This window comes from Juglans microcarpa x Juglans regia, chromosome 6D, assembly GCF_004785595.1.
Source record: "Juglans microcarpa x Juglans regia isolate MS1-56 chromosome 6D, Jm3101_v1.0, whole genome shotgun sequence".
Lineage (NCBI taxonomy): Eukaryota > Viridiplantae > Streptophyta > Magnoliopsida > Fagales > Juglandaceae > Juglans > Juglans microcarpa x Juglans regia.
Window position 1 is genome coordinate 9,667,748 of NC_054604.1, and position 13,947 is coordinate 9,681,694.

General features: G+C 36.1%; 2 protein-coding genes and 1 long non-coding RNA gene across 9 annotated transcripts; 2 read left to right on the forward strand and 1 right to left on the reverse strand.

The window, feature by feature from the left end:
- The first annotated feature begins 517 nt into the window (after window positions 1-517).
- On the forward strand, window positions 518-987 carry LOC121236073. Its single transcript, XR_005934652.1, has 2 exons — window positions 518-591; window positions 673-987. It is a non-coding gene; the product is annotated as an uncharacterized LOC121236073 (long non-coding RNA).
- A 2,301-nt stretch (window positions 988-3,288) lies between these two features.
- LOC121236164 lies at window positions 3,289-5,670 on the forward strand. The gene is made up of 3 exons (XM_041132692.1): window positions 3,289-3,696; window positions 3,841-3,920; window positions 4,590-5,670. Exons 1-3 carry the CDS (start codon window positions 3,333-3,335, stop codon window positions 4,875-4,877), a joined length of 732 nt encoding a protein of 243 aa, XP_040988626.1. The 5' UTR covers window positions 3,289-3,332; the 3' UTR covers window positions 4,878-5,670.
- On the reverse strand, window positions 5,368-12,744 carry LOC121236163 (ADP,ATP carrier protein ER-ANT1). 7 transcript variants are annotated; one of them, XM_041132689.1, is made up of 5 exons: window positions 12,590-12,716; window positions 12,016-12,446; window positions 7,267-7,555; window positions 6,203-6,562; window positions 5,368-5,824 (listed from the first exon to the last, which is right to left on the reverse strand). In XM_041132689.1, the coding sequence occupies exons 3-5, from the start codon at window positions 7,522-7,524 to the stop codon at window positions 5,540-5,542; spliced, it is 903 nt and encodes a 300-aa protein (XP_040988623.1). In that variant the 5' UTR covers window positions 7,525-7,555; window positions 12,016-12,446; window positions 12,590-12,716; the 3' UTR covers window positions 5,368-5,539. The 7 variants fall into 7 exon arrangements, with proteins under 7 accessions (XP_040988623.1, XP_040988619.1, XP_040988622.1 ...); XM_041132685.1 differs by lacking the exon at window positions 12,016-12,446 and having other exon boundaries at window positions 7,267-7,526; window positions 12,590-12,744; XM_041132688.1 differs by lacking the exon at window positions 12,016-12,446 and having other exon boundaries at window positions 12,590-12,742.
- Between the last annotated feature and the right edge of the window lie 1,203 nt (window positions 12,745-13,947).

The window sequence follows — 13,947 nt, forward strand, 5'->3', positions numbered from 1 at the left end:
CCCTTATCCCCGATAAAAGTTGGCAATTATAGAAAATTGAGTTAGGGACGTCCTCAGTGATGAGGACACTGATCAGTTTATTAGATCACTTAAATGTGATATTGATGATTTATATAGTCATTACAACAACAGTGGTCAGTTTTCAACCGAAGGTGGTAGCTCCTCAAGCCCGACTAGCTCAATATCTTACTGGGATGACACACATGTACAAAGTTCAAATTTATTGCGGTTATGACAGTATCATCAAAATTATGCATCGAGGAATATTATGCAGTGTAAGTCTGAGGTTGAGCATTACTTTATGGAAGATGTCGATGCACCTAGTGATACATTCCATATATTAACTTGATAGAAGGTGAATTCTGGCAAGTTTCCAGTCCTTTTCTAAATAGTCAGAGGATGTACTAGCTATTCCTACCACTGCGGTTGCATCTGAGTTGGCGTTAAGCACCAGAGGTCGTGTCTTGGATGCTTATCAGAGTTTATTGTCTCCGACCACTATCGAGACCCTCATTTACACACAGAACTGGTTAAATTCAACGCCTATTGAAGTAGATATCGTTGATGCCGAGAGCTATAGGCTTGAATCAGGTAACTTAATGATTTTAAATGATTTTTTACATAATTTTAATGTTTTCATTGTTTAATTTATAATTTATATGATTTTTGTAGACCTAGCTGTGAATCTCAGACTAATTATGGATGACTGAGACAGACGCACTGTGGGATGACCCCTTTATTGGTGAGAAACTCAATACCATGATTACCATCATGCAAAACTTGTTAGAGTTAAAGGTGAAGGTGAGTTCATACTGTGTCCTATTTTATATCATATATCACTTGGCTAGTAGTTTAGAAGTCTATAGTTAAATGACTAAAGAAAAGATAGTGCATTTGATCAATAAAACCCTTTGCAGGAAAATTGGAAATCACTATCGAGTCATTGACTCAAATGCATGGATTGTCAAAACTAATGTGGGAGATTGTGACTATTTCATATTTAAATTTCTTTTGATGCTATAAATTTAAATTTATTACGATTTGTAGTTTTAAATTTAATTTTATCGTTTGCGATTTGTACTTTGATTTAGTCATTGTATTTAAATTTAAATTTTTTAACTTTTTTTTTTACAGTATTTTAGATTTTTTTAATTATTATTTTTTTTTACATTAATTTTTTTTATAAATATTTTTAAACAGGGGTGGGCCAATCTGAAAATTCAGATTGGGCCAATAGCCCAGGCCCAATCTGAGTAGGGCAACTAGGGCCCAGTAGTTGGGAAGCCCACTTCACTCCAAACGGCCAAACTCCGAGCTCTGAACTTCAACTCCAATCAGAGTCAGAGTCGGAGTAGCGTTTGACCTCCGACCCTAGTCGGAGTCGGAGGTCGGAAGTGGGCACTCCAACTCCGTCGGAGTCAAAGCCCACCCTTACATACTAATAGTCCATTAGTTGATCATCCATCGGAGCTAGACAAGGGGATCGATCAGATCGATTGACATCTCGCTTCTCTTTCCACATATATATCAGTACAAGTCGGATTTTCACATTTCATATCACAAGGTCATGATATCATGTTCCAATTGCACTTGCAATATATATAAGTTGCATTTACTGTTCATTAAAAGAGATCAGCTGGGAACTAGGCTTGCTCGCAAGAATCTTAATTTATAGCTAAGACATGTAAAGTCATGGAGTACATGATGATTAATCCAGATCATTCATTGTAAGATGCATTTATTATTTGTCTATAAATTAAGGATGCATTTTTAACAATTTTACATACGTGTGAGTATGTATGTGTGTGAAATATTCACTATTGATGTAGGACCTAATTTTCTCACAATCTACATCTTTCAAATTATGATTGGCCTTTCACACAAGCTTGAGTCCTTAATAATCTTGGCTGATACATTTATCCAAATATCCCAAATCTTTTGAACTAAAAACAATATTGTATTTTTAGTTTCTTTTCTAAAAATACTATTCTTCGTCCGGGATTTAGTTATTACGCTTGTTGATATGACATATTTTTAAATGTCTATCACATCAATTAGAAGTATGATTGAATGATAAAATATAAAATAAAGAAGAGCATATTGGAATGTTATATATATATATATATGTATATATAATATAATATATCGCATCAAATTAGGCATAACTGTGACGTCATGGAATAATAATATTGTGAATGCAAGTTCTAAATTAGTTGAAGAAAACAGCATTGAATGCGAAGATCATATTAAAGTCATGTTGGAATCATTTCTTATTCATGGAATTTTGCCAAACTTCTGGATCAGACAGCTGGACTTCTTTTCTTTCTATTCCAAACATCTATCTCATCATGTCTGCCTTACTGTTAGGGGCTTGACTTGTATATGTATAATAATGTAATATGTTCTGCATATATTAATGCAAAACACACTGTATAATGCCACAGCATGATTAATCTTACAAGTACATGATAACTAAATCCTAAATCATTTACGTATGCATCTTACTAAATTATTTTGATCTATATAATATCTCACATCTATATATATTTTTATTGGTCGAGATTCTTTTTAATTTCTTAATTGAATTAGATGATTTATTATATAGAGATAGACGTATGTATCTTTAAATTCTAGTGCATCCAGAATTCACTCTACTCGAAGATATTATATAAGCTGGCCCGTTTGGATAGTGAGATTATATGAGATGAGATGAGTTAAGATGATTTGTTAATAGCAGTGAGATTATTAGTTGAAATTAGATGAGATGAGATGAGATCAATTCTGTATCCAAACGTGCGATGATGTAAGACTCACACGATATATCTATGGATCTCGTATTAAATATGAACAGTAGTTTAAACTCAGGCAAATAGTTGGACAAAATTCTTATTATTATGGTCATGTGCACATAAAAATTAAGGTTATGGTCGCAAATATAGTGACCTATCAATCATCAGAATCCATGGTGGGAATGAAGATGATCAGTTAATAATGTAGAGGTAGTCTACATCAAACTCCCAAACGTGAGGAAACATTAAAGAATTTACAGGCAGAAAAATTATACATGTACTAATAAAATGGAGGATGGACGTAGTGACGTACAACTTCCTAACTACATGGCTCGCACGTTCATAGAAGACTGAGTCCCCACAACCAAGAAAACAAAGGAAACAAACAAAGAATGATTTGTACGACCATTGAAAGAGAAAGAGCTCAAAAGTCAATACAACAATGGCCACGAGGACAACACTGCATGCAGAACTTCAACCTCCCCCCTATTTATACACAAAAAAATGTAGCCACTTTCACACCAACACCCCCTTCCCAACAACATGGGCAGAAAACGCGTTAGAGTGGCGAGTTTGTCTGTTGGTCGTGCCACCGCCTGTTTCAGGGTAGGCTCCACGCCATTTCAATCCAAACCCAGGAATTTAGACTCCATTGAAGCAGCTCAGAAAACAGAGTTTTTAAGCAATAGCAGGGATGTTCACAATGAGTTTAGCACCGCCGGCGGCCCTGAGGATCCTGACAGGCTGGTGAAAGATCATGAGGTGCCGGCGGAGGTTGGAAACAAGATAATGGTGGTTGTGGATTCGAGCCTTGAAGCACAGGGAGCTCTTGAATGGGCACTCTCTCACACAGTTCAGAGTCACGATAGTATTATTCTCCTTCATGTATCCAAGCTCTCCAAACAAGGTGAGATGATGCATCATCTTGTAAGTTTTCATTCATAATCTGTGAAGATATATATATATATATATATATATATATATATATATATATATATATATATTGAATGGTTAGAGCTAAGGTCCGTTGGCTTGCTGCTGCTGCATGCAGGGTCCAAGGGGAAAGGTAGCTTAATGGCTCATGAACTTCTGTACTCCATGAAAAATATGTGTCAGACGAAAAGGCCTGGGGTAAGTCCTTCTGAATTGGGACATTCCAGTTCAATTATAGTGCCTCTAGGATTGTGTTCTAAATACGGTATAAAAGCCAACAACACTGAATTTGATTGTCAACAACTAATAATATTGCAAGTTGTGAGGGAAGCTTTCTGTCAAAGGTTTGGCTTAACTCAAGAAATTACTGGACGTCTCTGTTCATTTTCTAGCAAGACTTGTTCAATGGTTTTTTTCACTGAATGTATGTCAACTCTGCCATGAATATTCTTTTGGCTGCATGCTTTTAATTACATGTACATCATGTTTATTAATTTGAGGTTATAATGTCTACACACATCAATGTGTTTATATAGATGTATTTATAGATGGGGTTTTTATATATATCAACCACTATTCACCCCAACACTTGACAGTTTTTTTTTTTTTTTTTTTTTTTCATAAGGTGTAGGGTGTTTTTCATAGGATATGGGGTATTAAATAGTGGCTGATAAGAAGAATTATTCAAAAGATATAGTCAACAGGGTTTAAGGTGCCTATATAGCTCTATAATTGCAATGGCTAATCATGGATCATTAATTAAAAAAGAAAATATTTTGCATAAGAGAATGACGAATTTCTCCTCATAACACGATTGATCGATCGATGAATGTTGTATTGTGAATGATATAATATAATTTCTAATAGGTGCAAGTTGAGATAGCTTTGGTTGAAGGAAGGGAAAAGGGCCCAATAATAGTGGAGGAAGCAAGACAACAAAGAGTGTCCTTATTGGTAATAGGACAAGGAAAGCAATCGTCTATGTTATGGTCCCTAATGATGAGATGGGCAGGAAAGAGAAACCGTGGAGGAGTTGCAGAGTACTGTATCCAAAATGCTTACTGCATGACCATTGCAGTAAGGAGGAAGAGCAGGAAGCTTGGAGGTTATTTGATTACAACCAAGCGCCATAAAAATTTTTGGCTTTTGGCTTGATGTGATTGTCAATAATTCTATGAGATTTGGTTGTGGAAGATCTGAACACTCAATTTTGCATCAACCGTTATTCACGCTCACACCCCACGTCTATAGTTTTTTCATAAGATGTAAAAGTATTTTTCAAAGGGGATAGAAGTGTTTTTCATAAGACGTGTGGTATGGAATTGTAAATAGTAATTGATGAGAAGAATTTTTCTTAATGCATGTAGATTGTACTTTTGAGGTCTCACTGTAAAATTAGTAAATAATTATGAATTATGTTTTTTATTTGTCATACATTCTAGAAGAAAGAAAGAAATCTATCTGCAAATCTGTTTATTGACACAGAATACATCACTGATGTGAGAGCATAACTTTGTATTTTGACTTTCTTTTTCTTATAACTACAATGAGTCCGTCAATAAGAAATGTGTTTACACATGGACTTGTCGGCAAAACTCTACAAAAAAATAAAGGAAAATAAGGCACCAGAAGGAACATCAGGCAGTGAACCACTTCAAACATATCTGATCATATTATTTTATTTTCTTCTTACCATCAATGTACATTTTCAAAGGACCCTTCTTCAGTAAACAATGGATAAAGCATGTTAATATACAAATCATAAGGCCAGGACTCGCTTTAGAACTCTTTGATGCGGCTCAAAATTAAAACCATTGTCAATTATAACCATGTCTGGATGCAATTCGATGTAGGTGATCGTATCCTGCAAGTACACCGGCCCCTGCCATCCCCGCAAGCATATTTGCGGTAACTCCACGGAACAACGCTATGAAACCCTCAAGGCGAATGATCTCGAGGAAAGCATGCATGGCATTGCAATACTTTACAGGTTGTCCAGAGGTCATCATCATTCTCCGTCGCAGAGTGTCGAAGGGATATGCACAGATGCCAGAGACTGTTGTGACGCTCCAACCCAGCAAGAAACTGGCAAAGAAGTTACCCTGCCGAAAAAGGAAAAAATGTGAATGGTGTCATATGGAGCTTGGGGACATGTCTGAAGAAAAATTGCAAAGGGCATGATTTCCACAGAACTTTAGAAACATCAAATAATTTTGGAGATGAAAACAATTATGAAGGAATTTTCGTGAACAGTCTTCCACTGTCCTTAAATCAGCTGTTCAAATGCATCTGATCAATTGACTATCTCCTGTGTGGGGGCCAGCGCTATTGTTATCACAGCAATAACAACCCATTTGAGTGTGATTCTACTACACTCAAGCATAATGCTTCCATTAGAGCTGAAGATGCAAATTCACCCCCTCTTAAATAGACAGATGTCTGATTTACATAATTCCCCAACAAGAAATATAGATACTAACCTTGAAAGGTCCAACCAAAACAATCGGCTTCATTGTGTCATAGATCCCAAAATACATGCCTCTATACAGAGTAATGCCAATGATTGAAGGCCCAAAACCCCGGTACAGGCCTACAATTCCATCACTTGACAAGGTTTTTCTGTATACATCTAGTAGCCCTTTAAACTGGCGTTGACCATCCCTTGTATCAGTGCCAAGTCGAGTACGTGCAAAATCCAAATGATATAGAAACAATGAGGTAGTAGCTCCAGCAGCACTTCCTGAAGCCACATTACCGGCAAACCACTTTATGTATCCATCCTTCTCTTTTGAGCGTCCAAAAACACTTTTGAAGTAACCTTTGAATGCAAAGTTGAAAGCCTACGGACAATTTAACATCTGTTTAGTGAAAACATTTGGCAAGATTGCAACGTCCACATCTGAATAATTATAAGTTATTAAAATGTACAGTTAAATGCATTGGGCATGAAAACAGAACAGTTGGTCTGAAGTCTAACTTAATTGATCTAATAGAGAAAAATAAAATTGAAGATAAATGCATATTCTTGAAGAGATTCACAACAAATATACACAAACGAGTGGACAATATGGAAAATTGTATTCATCTCCTGCACTGAAATTTATCATATACAAAATTGTCCGTAGAAACCCCAAATTAAAGTTCCATGAAATGGGAAACAATTAATGAAATCTCTTCAGGAAAAAAATTCACATATTTAGAAATGTTACGGTCAGTTATCAACATCCTTTTCCTAAAATAATATCAAGAAATTCCAATTTGTGAACTTCTCATCTTCGTGAACAAAAGTAAAAAGAAAACAATGTCAGGATCCACTCTATAATGAGTGAAATTAATACAAGGAAGGGCATGCACAAGAAAAATGACCAATGGACCCCTCATGTAACCATGCCATCAAGCAATAATAAACGTGTCAACCAAAAAAAACAATAAAAGGGAAACATTGTAAATTATACAAATAAAGCCATAACCGTTGGAACTAACATAACAGATTCCAGCCCAAATCCTTAATGACAAACAAGGTTTGCAGAGTAAAAGGAAATACCTGAGTAGGGAAATATCGTATGACGTTTGCCTGGTTACCTCTCCAGAAAGACAACAGGCCTTCCTCTCTCAAGACCCTTCCAAAGCATTCGCCAACACCCGTATATGGTCTCTTGAGCTGACCTCTCTTTATCATCTCTCCTTGATTTTGCAACAAAAGTTTCACTCTCTCGATTGGTGCAGCTGCACTCTTTGCTACTATTGCTGCTGCCCCTCCCATTAGAAAATCTAGAGAGAATCGCTCAGATTGTGTCGCCATTCCTGTTATCTCATAATTTGCCTCTTTAGCTCTGTAGAAGTAAACCCAAGGAACAAGGAGGAAAAAAAAAAAAAAGACAAAAAAAAAAAAAAAAAAAAAAAAAAAAAAAAAAAGAGAGAAGCAAAAAGCCAATACATGATAGTGGAAAAGATAATCACTGAATGATAAAGGTTTTGAGAAATTAACCCAAAACTGTAACTAGTGGAAGAATACTAACAATTGCTCTAGATCAAATTGTGGACTCTAATGGAACCAAACAAAGCTAAATATTGTGCTTATTTGGGATGATGACTAGCCAGCAGGGCTTCCCCCATGATTCAACATCCCAAGACCAGAGGGGATTACTGGGTTATTCCTACAGGTAACCCTCTCTACTTATTGTCAGATCCTTCTCTTCCTTGAGGGAAAGAGACCATACAAACCATCTTATTTAAACTCTACTCCTCTTACACTGGGTGACAACTCTTCTGGAAATCAAAAACTCCCATAAGCTCTCCATATAACACGTCATTGAATTCTTCCATTCTCAATGGTCCCCTTTATCCGTTCCTCAGCTCAACCATAAACTCCTTTTTTCCAAAAAAAAGAACAGGCACTTGCACTCTTTTCCATACTAAAACATCAAACGAAATGTATTGGGAGTAGCTGCCCCATTATCACTCTATAGCGTTACAGACTTGGAGTTTCTCTCTCAAAAGCTTATTTGTCATTCAGTTTAGAAGAACCCAACATCGTCAATGTCTCCAAGTATCGCACTCTAGTAAGCTTCCGCCTTTGGTATTCCCTTCCGCTTCCCAAGGTATATCATTTGTGGATTTGTCTTGCTTTGGCCCTCTGCTTAGCGGGCCAACATCTCCTCAATACACCATTAAGATTGCACCCGGATGCTGGGAGGTGCAAGTCTCAGCTTGCTAAAAGACTGAATCATTTATCAACCAAATTTTCATTGAAAGGTTTAAAAAAGCTTAAAAGAAATGTTGGGCGAGGCCTTAATCATTTAGGTAACTTCAACATATAGGCCACCCTTCCCACATGCCTCATAACTTTTCAAAGAGGTTATCATACTTCATGACCAACATTCTATGAGTTGTCCCCCTTGAAAAAGTTCTTCCAAAATGGAGGAGTAAGTTCAAGCGTAACTTCATCCCCGATGTTGTGTCCTAAAGCTCTACTCCCACTTTATTCTCACAAGCTACGGAATAGCATTTGGTGAATCCTTGAATATTTCCTGTTGTTTTTGGATAACTTAAGCTTGATTTCATGTCCCATATAAACCAGGTTCTTGTTCATCCCATGTTTGGGTTCACCTTATTGTCAAACTGTCAACTATCTGACAATCTCTGGATGCTTTACCAAGAGTGACAATTCTAAAAGTTTTATAACTGATCCGGCATCAATAGATGCGCAACAATAAAAGTATTTATATACAACTCTTCATTCTACAACTGGTTATGAGATACAATTAATGCTTCATCGCATTCAACATTTATCTGCCCCTCATCAAGAACCATGCGATGACCAAAGGAAGGCTCAAGCCATTTATAGGCAATATTACACTTGGGAGCCCAAATGAGTCATTATAACACAATAACTTCTACCTCCTAAACAATGTGGAATCACATATACTACCTTCCTATACTCTATGCGGCTATTACAATCAAATTCATTGGCAAGCCAATTCGTTCATGTCACATATTTTTTATGCTAACAGACCCCACCAAATAGTTAACATGGCAGAGAGTTAGAGTAATTTTACATCTTAGTACCATCTCAGAATTGAGGTGAAGCTAATCAAATGCAAATCCATTAATCACTGAAGAATTACCCACTTGGATCTTCCAAAAATGACATGGGATTACCCAATGCACTGTAGACAAAGAATACATAAACAATTAAATATCTCATGCCAAGATGCTAAAAATGCAGCAAGTACATTGCATATACAACATGCCCTATGGATCCTAAACATTCAACTTATATCCATCATCCTAAAATGATTTCTAAAACTGCCCATTATAAAAAGGTACAGTCCTGAGAAAGTAACAGATCAGCATGCCTCATACTGGTTAAATGGGCCTTATGTAAGCTGGCACATAGCAAAACCCAACTAATCCACGGGTATTCAAAAGGAAAAAACATAATATATATATATGAATGAATAATTCTCTGTATCATTGCCAAGAATGTCATTTGAGCATGTATGGTCCCAAAACAGTTGCAAAATTAAGACTTAGGGGGATGCTTGAGGAAAATGGGATGAGATGAGATGAAAATTTTGTGAATACTAGTGAAATGGTTTGAGTTAAGATGTTTTATTGGGTCTCAGGAAAGAATAAAGAAAAAGTTGAATAAAAATAAAAATATTATAAAGTTAAAAGATTGTTTGAATATTATTTTTGTTTTGAAATTTGAAAAAGTAGTATTATTTTTTGTGTTTTGCTTGGAAGTTTGAGAAAATTTTGTAATGATTAGGTAATGATTAGATGAAAAAGATGAAGATTTGAAATTAAAAATGTTTGTGTTTGAGTGATGTTTGGGAAGAAAATTATGAGAAATTTTGAGATGATATGAGATGAGATATGTTTTCCAAACAAGCCCTCGTACAACTAGACATTCCTCTTCAATTCCGAGATATTCTAGGAAACCAAATTGTCATCAATGCAATAAAGATGAAATACTAACAAATAATTGAATTTGATGTAACAGAATTACATGTGCAAAGAAAGTTTAAAAAAAAGGAAGAAAGAGAAATACAAACCTGGTGTACAGTGAGGCAAAAATGCCTGGACTGAGCTTGGATGAAGGAATGTGAAGGAAAGCTTTAGGTTCAAGTTGGGAGTTCTCTTGGATGGAAGAGAAGAAAGAAAGAAAGAAAAAAAAAAAACTGGGTAATCATCGTCCACCCTAGGAGAGGACGAAAGGAAGTTCAATCAAGGGGGGCCAATAGGGGGCTCCTCTCCCTTGCTGCGTCCATAGGCATCAAGGGATTGTACGATAATTTAACTTGAAGTAAGAAAGTTAGATATATAGAAAGTGAAGAAAAAAAGAGGAAGAGAAACACGGAGTTGGAAAAACAATGGTTTTGAGAGATGGGAAGAAGCTTGGAAGGGAAACGGAACAGGAATAATTCTAATCGCAGTCCCCACACAGAGGAGACCCCACGCACTCCTGATGTGGAGACAGCTGCAATAGGGTATGAAACGAGTCATTTAATTTAAGTGGAAAAGGCGCCGCAGGAGACACCATACGTATAGAAACAGTGCATATTGAGCTGAAACTTGAGCTGATGTACCCCTCCTGAGCCCTAACCGAGTCCGTCGTCCGCTTTGTGCTTCGGAAACCTGTGAGAGATTCTCTTCAGCATTTTCTGAGGTTTTCCAGTCGATGGTCTTTACACTGCATCCCCTTCGTCTTGCCCTAATTACCTCCTTCAAGGCTTGTGCTGTGCAACATCCCTGAAAGCGTTCCAGCCACTGAGCAGAGACATAGCTTGTGCGATCTCAAGGGTCTTACAGGAGAAGTTGGTATACCGAATTTCTTTCATTGGTTTCTTCCAAATTTCCTTTTCTTTTTTCGAAAGAAGTTTCTTCCAAATTTCTAATATTGTCTTTAACATACCAATAAGCTAGAATTTGCTATGCATTAATTCATACAGACAAACTGACATTCAATGGTACATTTTCATCTTCAGAAACGATATAGGGGAAGAAATTTTGTTTTGCAAAGGAGTATTTGATGTTTGTCAAATTGGGAATAATAAGCTTGTGGAGGAGGCAAGTGTCCTGGAAATTTTCCTTACAATTATTCAAGCAATGAATGTATTGTGTTTGATGAAAGTCCCATGTGAGAAGTTTGATTAAATGTTTTTGATCATGTTCTTAGTCAAGTTTTCTTGAGAAATTTGTTGTTTTGGCTCTATAATGGACACTGCAGGGGCGAATGGCATGCCATGACATATCTATGTTTATAGATTTTGGCAGTGGATTTCTATTTGTTTTAGAATAAAAATGATTTTGAGCAGATAAGATGCTTTGGAGGGGCAGATAGACATTTGTGATATGTTGAAAAAAAAAAAAATCATCTCTGATATGTTGAAAATAGGAAATAGGTAGGGCCGAATTGGGTCTTTTCGGGTTAAGCTTAATTATACTTGGAAAGAGGAATAGCATGTGGCGTGTGAAAATGGCATAGACAAATATCGACGAATACCACTTTGTTCGAAGTGTCTTGCATGAAGAGACAGAGAGTGGGGTTGAGCCAAGAATGAATTGCCGACATTTTGCTGTGAAAGCAATATGCTTTTGGCTCGGCCTTCGGTCAAGTCCTTCTTGGCTCTCTACTTCTCTCCTGCCAGGCCTAAATCAGATTGTACATGCATGTCTCTCAAACATACGCCCAGAAATGTGATGAATGGCAAAGAAGGGAGAAAATCAACCGCGCCCGGATAGGGAAATGATTCGAAAATAGAGGGTGAGAGTAACGGTTCCTTACCTGGTCGGTGGCGTCGTCTTCGGTTGACAATGGTCTCTTGGTGGTCGGTGCGGCAGCAGAGCTGTGATGAAAGCTGTGGGGAGGACGAGTGATGTGCTGACCTCACCCAAAAAGAGAACGCATCCCTGAAAACATACTGGCCGACGGTGGTGGAGGAGAAGAGATCCAGTCGACGCCGGCGGACGGAGCTGCAGAGGGAACTCGAAAGCAGAGGGAAATTTGGTACTGCAGGCTGGGCGGAACTCGAATAGAGGGAAACTTTTTGGTCATTGAAGAGAAGATGTGGACAAAGGAGACGTAGGAAGAGTACCCGAGGACTGCATTTCAGGGATTGTACGTAGACGGACTCATAGTCACCGATCACGGATTACAAATATTCTTAATATCTTCCATACATCAAGGTTTTTCAAGTTCAATGTGAGAATATGAAACTACAAAATTCCGATGAACAGAATTAGCAGAACACGTTAATCCAATTAGCAGCAGAATAGCACCATATATACAGATTGTTCTGAACTCCAAACTGATAAAAAACAAGAAGAAGAAGAAGAAATGGCACAAATACAACACAGACCGTGGGTTTCTTTCGTCTGTAGAGGAAGCATCGGTTTCATACGTCTGATTCGGAGGCTCCAGTCGAGAGAACACGGCGGGTCTCGGGGTCTGTTTCAGAGAGAGAGAGAGAGAGAGATACGGGCTGGCCGTGAGAACGAGATACTTAACTATGTCATCAAAACGGCGCCGTAGGTATCAGATCAAAACGGCGAATCTGAGGTCAGCGGACTGCCACATCAGATTAAAAAATTATAAAAAATAAAAAAAATTTGTGGAATTCGTGAAACGGTGAAAGGAGGAGGAATAGGAAAGCTTGCTTAGCGCACTAGCATCCGCTTCCTTTTAAGTGGAATATATGAAAAGAGAAGATAGATGTGCTGCATCCGGTTCCTAGCTTATATTAGAGGCTAGTTTAAGTAGTGCGGTATTTTTTGAGAATATTTTATTATTATTTTTATCACTGTTTATTATTATTTAATATTTTATTATTATTTTTTTTTATTTTTTTATTACTATTCATAGAATATCTGAGATCACTTCACTATCTAAACGTAACTTTATAAGTAGAATATATGAAAAGAGAAGATAAATGTGCTGCATCCAGCTCCTAACTTATATTAGTGGCTATATTTTATTCTTATTTATTATTTTATTTTTATTTTTATCTATTATTTATTACTATTTAATATTCGATCATTACATTTTTATTATTTTTTTATTATTATTCGTAGAATATCTGAGATCATCTTAGTACCTAAACGCAATCTAAAACTTTTGATTTTAAGATTTGTGCGGAGCTACTTTACAAATCTGAAATTATTCTTTTGATTTTTTTATTCTAAATTTAATAATACATTTATTATATATTTATTATTCCTACTCTTTTTTCAAAATTAGAAACAATATCATAAAAATCAAATTTTTGTATTTTTGTTAATGTGAGGCTTATTATATTTTTATATATTTTAATAATATTAAATAAATTTATTTTTAATAAAAATTTAACTATTTTGTATTAACAAACACACATTTCCACCATGCTATATACGATTTCAATTCTCTACTAATTTTTAAAATTTAGTCGTTACAATATTACCATTGAAAAAAGCAAATTTTGACAAAGAAATATGTTATTCTTTAAAACATAATAATTTTGAAAATATTATTGAACCCACAAAAAAAAAGAATTAACTTTTTGTTAAACATATTTGCCAGAGAGTAATAGCTCAAAAAGAAGGAAAAAAAATAAAAGCGTGAGCAGTTAATATTGTACAAGGAAGTGTGAAAAAAATCATAAAAAAATAAAAAATTATTATTATTTTAATAGAATAGAAAAAGAATAGGGAGTGAGATGTAGGAGATTTTCAAAATATGAGT

What these genes read in the sequence shown, in the direction of transcription:
- LOC121236164 (XM_041132692.1), top strand. Translation starts at nt 3,333, where the DNA reads ATGGGCAGAAAACGCGTTAGAGTGGCGAGTTTGTCTGTTGGTCGTGCC. An exon ending in ATCCAAGCTCTCCAAACAAG is followed by an intron (nt 3,697 to 3,840) that starts GTGAGATGATGC and finishes TGCTGCATGCAG; the next exon opens with GGTCCAAGGGGAAAGGTAGC. An exon ending in GTCAGACGAAAAGGCCTGGG is followed by an intron (nt 3,921 to 4,589) that starts GTAAGTCCTTCT and finishes AATTTCTAATAG; the next exon opens with GTGCAAGTTGAGATAGCTTT.
- LOC121236163 (XM_041132685.1), bottom strand. Translation starts at nt 12,629, where the DNA reads ATGAAACCGATGCTTCCTCTACAGACGAAAGAAACCCACG. An exon ending in ACAGACGAAAGAAACCCACG is followed by an intron (nt 7,527 to 12,589) that starts GTCTGTGTTGTA and finishes ATGAGATAACAG; the next exon opens with GAATGGCGACACAATCTGAG. An exon ending in TTTTGGTTGGACCTTTCAAG is followed by an intron (nt 5,825 to 6,202) that starts GTTAGTATCTAT and finishes CTTTTTCGGCAG; the next exon opens with GGTAACTTCTTTGCCAGTTT.